At 40.1% G+C, this 11,554-nt stretch overlaps 2 protein-coding genes across 2 annotated transcripts in view; one reads left to right on the forward strand and one right to left on the reverse strand.

Annotated features, from left to right (window-relative positions):
* Positions 1-11,554, reverse strand: part of LOC109033079 (protein D2) — a 102,855-nt gene that overhangs the window by 56,153 nt on the left and 35,148 nt on the right. The gene's annotated exons all lie outside the window — the stretch shown is intronic.
* LOC109033012 (uncharacterized) overlaps positions 1-11,554 on the forward strand; it is a 45,800-nt gene that overhangs the window by 4,974 nt on the left and 29,272 nt on the right. The window contains exon 2 of the mRNA XM_019045407.2: positions 8,316-8,512. Coding sequence (XP_018900952.1) covers positions 8,316-8,512 — 197 coding nt within the window. The remainder of the gene's footprint in view (positions 1-8,315; positions 8,513-11,554) is intronic.

Below are 11,554 nucleotides of genomic sequence, written 5' to 3' on the forward strand. Positions count from 1 at the left end.
CTAATTTTGACAGGGTTCCAGTACAATTAAATGACATGAGAATTACGTTTCAGTCGGAAGGAAAATCCAGGAAAGCGATTAATTTGGGAATATTACGGGACATGTAAAAGGAAAATGTGAAAAGGATTTTGCCATCAATTTTGAAATTTAAAACTCTATACGTAGGAAACTTTTCGTGAAAGTCGTTTCTTCGTTTTTCTTCGTATCTGCGTTTTTCTCGGTGTTCAGATATTTTAATTGCTTCAATTTTTTGAAGGTGCGATACTTTAATAACGGAAAGAACATACATATCGATGGCAAAAATGCGGAACCAAGTATCTCCGTTTGCGACGTTGCAGACTTCTGTCATACTCTATTTTCTCCATTAGAAAAATAGTCAACGTGACTTCTTGAAAATTGCCTTGATTTTTCTTCTCTGTATGCAGAATATTCTACAAATAAAAATTTCAAGCTATATGAGTCGGCTTATTTCTGTGCGAAAAATAAATTAGGAGTAGACATTTTGAAACACCGCAATGGAGATACGTGGTATCACACTTTAGCCATCATCATACAAGATTAACAAATGTCTCAAACAACACTTTCCTTCCTGAAAATTCTGATACGAAACAGACATCCCCAGTGTAACGAGCTCATGGAGAGACCCTTTGCTCTTTAAGACAAAGTGCCCAAGAAGGCTTAAAGATCCCCCCCCCCCCCCCATTGAAACTGATTGACGATGACAAAAATAAAAGTCTTCTTACTGAAAATGCGCCCTACTAAAACTTCAACTAAACTAAACCTCTTCTTCTAACTATAAAACTTCATTCCTCTGGCTTCAATTTTAATCAACTTCGTAGGAGATTTTTTGGGTCAGCTGTGCGAGGAGATTCTGGCGCTTTCTAGAGTCTACACGGACTCCCAGTTATTCCACCGAGCCTATGACAAATGGGCGCAGTTACTTGAAATAGTGCAGCTAAAGACCCACCATAAAAGGGGGCAGTTGGCTGGTGGTTGGTGTGTAGTTTATGGCACGACATGAGCCGGGGTCGCTTGTTGCGTTTGCCTGACAAACGAGGCCTGTCATTCGCTACATTTTCGAATCTTACATTTCGCACCATCTCTCACACGACTAACAAGTGGTTCGTCCTAACCCTCCTGCCCTTCACCAGCCCTCATCATAGCAACTACTTGTATCCAATTTTTTTCTCGCATCATTTTTCATGCCTTCGCCTAGCTCTATTTTTTAAATATATCGAATAGCCATTTGGGATTTCATCCATATTTTTATCGCGCTTTATCAATCAAATCGTCGCTTGGCTAACATAACGGGCGTAACTACACTTTGAGATGAGCCCGAAAAAACATTGGATTGTATGGAGGACGGGGTTCATTGCTGAGTGTAGTTACGCCCATATGTCAGGAAGGCGACGAAATGTATCATGTCCGTGGTCATTCTTTGAGTCAGCGAGAATCAAGTTTACACACAGAGAGACGTAGAAAACCTTTCCTAAGTGAAGAAACTATCTCTCAAAATATTTCTAACGCATGAAATTGGGTGTGTTCAAATAAGATTTAATTTTGCTGTGGTCACTATTTTTTTCGCAGAGCTAAACGCCTTGCACGGTGATTTGTACATCATTCCTGAACCATTATTTTCAGTTATAAAATAATATGTAAAAATATAAATACTGGGATAAAACTAACCTCATTTGTGAAAATTCATCGTCTCTAGCCGAACTATGGCGAAAAATGTGATGGATTGCCTTTACCTGCGGCCTGCGAATTAAGAAATCATAGTGAAAACTGAAAAGTATCACGCTTAATTTATGGGAAACAACAGGAAGATTGATTCGCCTTCAATTAGAGAGGGTAGGCACAATGAGTCCCCGCAAGCTCGAATAGTGGTATTCAACGCCTAACCCAGCAAATTGCTAGGTAGGAACCTCTCGCTTTCAATTTTTAGCAAAGATCCCGAGAATTCCACGACTAGAAAAGTCTCCTAAAACGTTATTTTGTATCACAGGAGCGTGAAGTAAATTGTAACCATTAGAAGAGATTTATTACTATCTTTCACAATGAAAAAATTGAGTATTTTTGCGTCATTCAATCAAATTTTCAACGAAGAACTTCCATTGGACTCACATGTGTGTTTATTTTCCTTACTATCACACATTTTTCTCCTGATTTTCAATGCGTGGTAACTCTGTGCGTTAAATACATACCGACACTTCAGTGCGAAACCACGTATCTCCGTTTGCGACGTCGCACACTTCCAGTCTCATTTCATTTGTTATGTGGAGAACTAGTTGACGTAACCTTTTGCAAACTTCCTTGACTTTTCCTCTATGCTATCAGAATATTCCTTAGACATTTCGAGCTCGACAGTTCTCACTACTGACTTCTTTCTCCTCGATCAAATTAAATAGGTTTGTTTTTAAACACCGGAATGAATATACGCGGCTCCACACTTCGGCCGCGTCAATATATTCGTCTATCGTAAACGGTTGAATGTTTTAAAAAAAACCGATTCGATTATTTTTATCCATTCTGGCGTTCACGATCAAAAGCGCAACCCCATGCAAAACAGCAATGCTTTGACTCTAAGGATAGATCGAGGTAACGCTGCTCGATATTCCTTGCTAACTAGATGTTCGATTCACAATATCGTTGAACTATACATAGAAAATCTCAGTGCTATCATTCCATATTCGTCAAAAGTTCCAAGATTCAGAACTCTTTTGTTCCAATTCCTCCGATTCCATGACCGTCAAAAGTTCCGCGGTTCTTTAGATTTTTCCAAAAGTTCCAGAAAATGGAAATGATCCAGAACATTTCGGGAATTTCAACAATACCGGGAAAAAATCAGGAAAATTTCAATTTTCCGAAATTCGGAACTAGTTTCGGGCAATGGGAGCACTGGAAAATCGTATCCAAACCTGTATTATTCGACTTTAAATCTCAAGCCATGTAGGTAAGGATGACAGCTGGTAAACGATAGACTGCAGAGATGGGTATTCAGAGTTTTAAATGGTCACGTTTTGTTCTCCTGATAAAGCAATATTAAAGAGGAGAGTTGGAGGTAAATGTGGCGAGCGTGGAGGGCTGCTTCCTGCGGTTTGGTGGCTGCGGCAATGGTTTAATTGACCACACCGCAAAGCTCTCCTGCTTTCTTATTCATAAGGCATCCATTACGCCAACAGAATCCACATATCATCGCAGTAGCAGAGACAACCGCTGCCGCCGTGCTACTCCACCTGACTCCCTCGAATCGAGAACCCTCCTCAGAAACGCGAAACGCCTCTCGTTCCTTTGACAATGGCTACCTCCCCCACCTCCACGATTGCCGGGCATATTCTCATGCTAGTACTTTCATTGGCACCACTGCATTTCGGGATAATACGCAGGACACTAATGGCAAATATTTATGGCGATAAAACCCTCTCAGCGGGCCGATTATTGAAATTGATAGACAAAGCAATAGACAAAGAAGACAAAAAGGATATGGAGGGATGCTATTGGTGGAAGCGGGTGGTTGCGTTTGACAAAGGAGGTGGGTGATAGACTAACTAACTGCAACCGACAAGAGACCTGACAGTTGGATTGCATTTTGCAAAAAGGAACCAGGAGCATTGCAATGTTGCTAAGATTGAGCAACTTCTTTTGTCTTGGAAGAAAAACCTGACCATCCATCAACAGTCTCTATTTTACTCGCTAAAAACTGTAAATTTAAGACAAAAATAACCCTGTAAATTTCATATTTTTTCATGGGTTCAGTAATTTCATTGCGAAGGATGGAAATGCACAATCTTAGCATCATTGCAATTCTTCTGGTTCCTTTTTGCAAAATGCAATCCAGTTAGTCTATCATTTTTCCTCTTAGTCTGTAAAGACCAGCAGTTTCAACCAATGGGATTGCTCCATACTTCCTATGTCCTCTTTGTCTATCGCTTTGTCCATCAGTTTCAATAATCGGCCCGCTGGTAGGATTTTGGAACTCAAATCTAAGAAAGCAAGGGCTGACTATTTTACTTTTCAGGTTGTATGCCTTATACCTACTAATATCGACGGTGTAAGTCGGCAATCACGTAACTCGGTTTGCGACGTCGTCACAGACTTTCTATCATACTTTATTTTCTGAATGGAAAACTACTCAAAGGCAATCCTTTAAAACTACCGTGATTTTTCTTCTCTGCGCGAGGAAAATTCTGCAAAACTTCAAGGAATAATGTCAATTTGTTCTCTTTTAAAAAAATAACATAGAGGCGGAGATTTACAGACACCGCAAACGAGATATGTGATGACCGTGCCGGATAACCGTTACTGTGCCGGATAACCGACGAGTTCAGAGGTTGGCAAATAATGAGTTGATCAGTCATAAGTATGGAATTCATGACTTCCAAAACTGACATAAAGAAATCGTTATACCTCGATAATTTAAAATTAAAGAAAACCGTCCCATTCCTTTCCTGTGAACTGCGAGAATTCCGAAAAAAAGAAGGAAAAAACTCTGGCTTTAACACAAATAACACAAGAATTGCTTGCTGTTTCTTTGAGGACGTTCAGAAATAATGCAGAGAATCATCCCTGTTTAAGAGCAGTTTCGAGGAGGAAAATGGACTGCAAGCGATTAAAAGAGTGGATGGAAAACTGAGGGGAGACGATAAACTCCGAGTCAAAATTGGCCGCAACACGCAGTAGCACGTCAAAACGCATTATGTTTGTAATACGTCTTCGGCCACTCTAACTTGGGAAAACGTCCAACAAACGTCCGAATCCGAGTTTGTTTATTCCCTCGGTCCCTCTGCCTAGTCCAACGGCTACAACTCACTTTTTGTCCTCTTGTCCTATCCGAGAGGTCATTCCGAGTCTCAGATCGTGACCATAATCGTGGTGCATAGCTATAACGAAAACTTTATTTAACCCTCTCTAGCATAGCGTTACGAATCCGTAACAAAGTATTTTCGGGGTTTTTGGAAATTGAATCTTCCCCCTGTGCCATGATTTTGCCCAATTTCATCAGTTTTTTCTTTTTTTGAAACATTGACTTCCTTGACTATAAAATTTTAAAAAAAAATTTGGTACTTTATTTTTTTATGCAAGCTACTACATAGATTAGTGTCCCCTGGAATCTGAGATCCAATATTAATTCATGCCTAAGAGGGTAATGTGACTAACAGATAGGTATTAATTAGAAACTTTGGTCCTACACAATTAATGTATATGTATGATGACCAGACCGTTCTTCAGTATTCCCGAAAGAAGCAGAGAGTCCAAAAATAAAGTTTTGAGAAAATTGACACAATCCTGATCGAGTAGACAATGTCACGGAAAAAGTCCTTTGCTTTTCATTAAATTTCGAATAATAATCATCCAAAAGACTTTTTTCTTACTATTCGAGCTGTGAAAAATCGGAAAAGTTTATCCTCGACAGTAAGGAATGGACTAACTTTCATGGCAGGAAGACAGCTGTAAGTGTAATCTTTTGCAATCTTGCATGGTTATGGTTGCAATAAAAAACAAACAAATTTTCAAGGTTAGATGTTGAGAGAAAAGAGTACCCTTTCTACAAAATAGCAGTGAAGACATTATTCTCGCGGAATAATGTGTATTAGCTCCTCTTCTAATGGATACAAACCCAGTTTTTGCGCATTCACTGCTCGAATGTTGTAAAAAGGGGTATTAAAATTTTATGTTTTACATTGAGCCTTCATGCAGAAATAAAACTTCAAACCTCTGTTTCTCAGTTTAAACTTGGTTTGGTTCCTTTCTGATGATCTCGGTCCATTTGTTTGGCACTCTTCTTTGGCTAAGACGTGAGCCAAAGCTTTTTCGAACTGGAAAAAATAAAAAGAAATTATAAAAATTAATTTTTCGAGGGGGTCCATGCAGCCGAAAAGCTGAAGTCGGAGGCACAATACTCCCCCCCCCCCCTTACAGAGATACAGAAAACAGTGCGTCTTCTCTCACCCCCGTTCCGCACTTAGTGTGTTACAGTAATTAAAGATGCTCCCTGGTTTCCGCGCGAGGAATTATTAATCGGATGGATTTTGAAATCATGCAAATTGAATTTAACATTTAAGTATGAAATTAAGCGGTTATTACTGCCGCCTTCGCTTTTTACAAGGGATGGATTATTCAGGACTCGGATCAACTTTTCTTAGTTATGAACTGCTGGAGGGGCAAATAAGTTGAAATCATTGTAAACGTCATGTAATAGGATTAAAAAGTTAAGGAAGTCGAGTAGACATCGATGTTGAATTCTCGGAGAGGTGTATAAGAACGAGCAAAGCGAGGACTTCAGAGCAGGCTTAAGTGCCAAATTTTACTTTCCTCTTTTCCGTCTTTCTGAAGCCCTTTTGAAGTCTTTTTGCCCCTTATCCTCTTTAGCCTCTTTTTTTTCTGCCTTCTGAATGTTCACAAAGTTATCGAGGAATGTCGATCATATTTTGTCAGTGTTGGGGATGTAAATTTTATAACTGGAACTTATAACTAATTTCTCTGCCGCACCACTGTGGTTGAAGTTGTGTTTAGTAAAATTAAATACTTCAGTTTTTCAAAAAAAATAAAAATTACGTTACATTTGCGCGACTGTCAGCTACATACGTAATACGTTTCTTATGATAGCCCTGTTTAATGATAAAATTAAATAGTTACAGTAAATTAACTATAATTAGTAGGTATACTTCGGTTCTACTTAGGTAGCATAATAAAAAGCTTCTTAATTTGAAGCTATAGAATGAAAGAAAAAATGATTTTCACGGGGGAAGTTTATTTTGGAATCACCGGTATATTCGTATGTAGCATACGCAAGGCAGAATTTTACAACAAAAATTTCCACAAAATGCAGCCTGAAAATGAGTAAAACGTCAAGTAATTTTGTACACTTTTCACGACTGAGAAGTCTTATACTTGCATCTGTTCGTGACATTTTCAGACAAATTGGAAATCGGTGACTGAGTAGAGCTATATGCAGTTTAGAAAAATATCACATTAATTTCAGAGCATAACTTTCCGGTTTCTCATTACCAGTTCAAACATATTTTATTTTTCCATCGGACCGCTGAATCTAACATAGACTTATATGTTCATTTTTTAAACGGTTTTAATCGCAGTCAGAACAACTTTTTATTCATGAACCACCATGTAATGGTTTCCTCCATAGTATCAAATTAATGTAAGCGTTGAAGAAACCATGGAAAACGTAAGAAGAAGGTAGATTAGGCAAGGATGGGATAAAGGATAAAGATGGAGATACCTACTGGAGGAATAAAGACGGTAGCGTTAGGGTGGGAGCCATTCTCTCTGCTGCTCCCCTCCTTGCAACCGGATCGATTCGAAGTTCAAGACGCCCTTTCTTACGGTCGCTTTAGTCCCTTACTGGCTCGATAATGTCTTGAATCATCCCTTCTGCTGCTTTATTGTCATTGCGTCGGCCACGTTCCCTCTTATTTTTATTTTAATTAAAGTGCTTCCATTTTATTTCCGCGGATAAGCGAGCAGCGACGTTCCTGCCTTGCGCCGTGCACCTTTCGCATCTTCTTTCGCCATTCCTCCACGTCCGTCGTTCGTCGCTCCCGCTAAGTATTACCGTCGACAGCAAGGGTCTCTCAGCGCACTTTCTCCGGTGCAGCATGCGGAAAAATGTGCTTCTCGTTAGAAACACGGTACTAGAAAGCATCCTGCCGTACAGGAGCTCAAAGTATTCATTCTTGGAAAGGATCGATTTCCACAATCGGTACCCTCGCAAATACTTCAGAATATTTTTCTTCTTCTTCTTTTTCTTCTTCATCTTCAACTTCTTCTTTTCTTCTTCTTTTTTCCTTCTTTTTCTTTTTTTCCTTCTTTTACTTCTTTTTTCCTTCTTTTTCTTTTTTTCCTTTTGCTCTTTTTTTCCTTTTTTCTTTTTTTTTCTTTTTTTCTTTTCTTTTTTAACTGTAAATCTTTGATACTCTGTAGGTTGTTGGCGATTGAAAATATTATTGCTCGAGTATTTTTTGAATTAACGGATACCAGTCTAATGATTCTTCCTTTTCTTATCGATGGTTCGACGGTTCAAAAATCGGGCCTTAAAAGTTCTTAAAAAACAGTTCCTACAGTTCTTTAAAAAAAATCTCTGAAAGGCTCGAGTACATTTTTTGACCGGTCCTAGAAAGAGGTATTGTTTGAAAGCGGAAAATTTTTATCCGCGACAAAAACTGTCCTCATGCACTATAATCGACCAGGAAAAATCGTTAGTTTGGCCCTGGTATATGTACCTGGCAACCCTGGGGTATTTTCCTATCTTAATAACTTCACATTACACTCTTCATGTAACTCGTTTATCTTCGTTTCAGGTGGCTTACCTTACAAAGTTTACTCCGGACATGACGGGGTCCTGACAGAAAAGAGAAAACAGAGGAGAATCCGAACGACTTTCACATCTGCGCAGCTCAAAGAATTAGAGAGGGCGTTTCAAGAGACTCATTATCCGGACATCTACACGAGAGAAGAAATTGCAATGAAAATAGATCTAACAGAAGCTAGAGTACAGGTAAGACTCTTTTCATTTGCAAATCAGAATTCCCTGCATACATGACCCTCGCCAGAAAAGCAACTGCAAAGAATGCTTATGAGGACTCGCAATTGTCTAACATCAATGTCTGGTTTTATTGTGAACTTCAACTTAATTCTTATTCGCCGATGCACAAATCCGCATGCTTTAAAAGTCGACTCAGATCATGTAAATATGTGTTCCTGAATTAGAACGTAAGATTAAGAGAAGAAGTGATTTATATTCGATGTAGGACTTACAAATCATTGTTTACACTGAAAATTGGAAAACTATTGGTTATACTTATTTGGATTAAATCAAATTTTTCGTTAAAATCATGGCCAAGCTAGATGGCATAGGCGCACAGATCGGCAAATTTTAACCCTCTTTAAATTGAAAGAAAACTCAAGAGTTTCCTTTCTTCATTTTTTAATAGTTGCAGTTTCTATCCACCAGGACAATACAGATCATTTTAATTGGACGTATCTACCCTGAGACGAAATATAAGCAAATATATATACTTGGAATTAACTTGCACTGTATACCCTCTTTTGATTTATTCTATTAGAATACAATTATTATTTTAAGCAAAAACAGAAAAATATACTTAGATAATATGGTTATGTCAACGCCTAGATACAACTATTCGTGCTCGATGGATGTCAATGTTGCATATTCACAAAATTGAAGGCGCGATTGCTTTCCTCAGACTCAACACAACGACATTTTGCCAATATATGTTGAAAATTTTTATGAAAAACAGAAAAATTTATGAATATGCTATGTCAACGCCTATAGATACAACTTGCAACTTTTGCAACTTTTTTGCAGCCTTTTCCCCAAATTGCGAGTTGTTCTTTTAGTATGTGTATTTTGGCTGATTAAGAGATACAACTATTTGTACTCGGTGGATGTCAATGTTGCGTATTCACAAAATTGAGGCGCGATTGCTTTCCTCACACTCAACGTAACGGCATTTTGCCAATAAATGTTGAAAATGTTTCCAATAAAACAACATCGATTTAACGCGTGTTCCCTGTTGCTTTCGTGGGAAAGTAACCTCCGCGGATAAGAGAAACGCGATATCTTCATCGCACCCGGCAGTGTTTGTCCAGATCGGAGTCATTAGCAAAGCAGATCCGATACGAATCGCGACGATGCCTCGCGCCCATCCCTGCAGGGACCCGCGAGGGTTATCGCATGACGTCGCGTCGCCGAACATCAAAACAACCGTATCAAATTTTCCTGGACGCCACGCTCCGCTCAAGTGCTGCTTTTTTCCGCCAGGACGCCCCCGGGGCCCGACGGGCCTTTGCCACGCGACCCGTGTCCTCGGCCACTTGACAGCGATTTCCACGCTCACAAGCGTGGCAGCGGCTCGCGCTCGTGAAGTCGTGATACTTGATAACTGGTTGTAATCTGTTTGTCCAATTTTACGCCTCCTCCCAGAATGTCTTCATTGGTGCTGTTTGCACGAAGTACAGAGGAGTCTCGACTAGACGGGCTTCAGATTATCCGCGGGGCTTCTCTTGGAGCGCATAGCGCACACCCCTCCCGTCCACTCGAGAAAAAATGAGGGATAAAGAGGAGGAAGAAAGAAGGAAGGGGAGGATAGGAGAGGGAGAGAAGAAAGAGAGGAAAGAAGGAAGGGGAGGAAAGAAGAAGGGGTGGATCGAAGGAAAGAGGAGGAAAAAAGGAAGGGGAGGGAAAGAAGGAAGGGTAGGAAAGAAGGAAGGGGTAGGAAAGAAGGAAGGGGAGGAAAGAAGGAAGGGGAGGAAAGAAGGAAGGGGAGGAAAGGAAAGAAGGAAGGGGAAGGAAAGAAGGAAGGGGAGGAAAAAAGGAAGGGGAGGAAAGAAGGAAGGGGAGGAAAGAAGGAAGGGGAGGAAAGAAGGAAGGGGAGGAAAGAAGGAAGGGGAGGAAAGAAGGAAGGGGAGGAAAGAAGGAAGGAAGGAAGAAGGAAGGGAAGGAAAGAAGGAAGGGGAGGAAAGAAGAAGGGATGGAAAGAAGGAAAGAGAGGAAAAAATGAAGGGGAGGAAAGAAGAAGGGGTGGAAAGAAGGAAGGGGAGGAAAGAGGAAGGAGGAAAGAAGGAGGGAGGAAAGAAGAAGGGGAGGAAAGAAGGAAGGGGAAGAAAGAAGGAAGGGGAGGAAAGAAGACGGAAAATCGCTTATATTTGATAATTAATCATGACGAAATTGACTCAAACTGCATACAAGATGCTTCAAAAATTCAAAAATGTTCTGGGGGAGGCCCCAGACCCCCTACCCCTGTTTGGGATGTCTGGATCCGCACCTGCGGTTACTGAAATACTACGAGCACAGTATTTGTGGTAAAATAGATGAGGTTGTGTGAAAGAAACTTCTTTTAACAGAAAATTTATTCATTTTTAACTGTTCATTTCTGGCTAATATTTGATAAGTTTTTCGAAAAAGTTCCTTCTGAAATACGGCCTTTTTGATCACTATTCCTGGACAAATAGCTTACTTTCGGATCATCCGCGTCCAACGGGCAAAGTTTTTGAAATTCAAATCCCGCGCCACGGCTCCGATCACGGGAGCAAGAAGCTGCATTTCGACCTTTGATTTCGACCAAAGGATTGGCATGAGCCTATCATCGTTTCACTTACTGATGACCATACGCTGAGGCATGATAACTTACTTCTTCCAGTCTATGCCTAGTGACAATGAATGACGCAAACGTCCTCTTCTTCTTCTTCTTCTAACTTCTGACTAGGGCCGTGGCCCTGTTTGTCTAGCCTCTAAATTAGTATATAAATATGATAAATAAAATATGATGGCGATGAGAGAGATCACTCCGGGGATGAAAGGCAGTTCTGTGCCCATCTCTTGGGCGGCCATCTCTTGAATTTGTGATTTGTGATGACGCGAACGTGATCGTTGAAATTTCAGCCGAATTTTGCGTTTCAGAGTTCATTTGAAATGTTTTCGACCGAGGAGACTCGGAAGGTACAAATACTTAAAATCTGGCAATTTCGGAGGTGATGCTGACGTACATACCTGAGGAAAACGTCTTTTGCTCTGTTG

Source organism: Bemisia tabaci, chromosome 3 (assembly GCF_918797505.1).
Source record: "Bemisia tabaci chromosome 3, PGI_BMITA_v3".
Taxonomy (NCBI): domain Eukaryota; kingdom Metazoa; phylum Arthropoda; class Insecta; order Hemiptera; family Aleyrodidae; genus Bemisia; species Bemisia tabaci.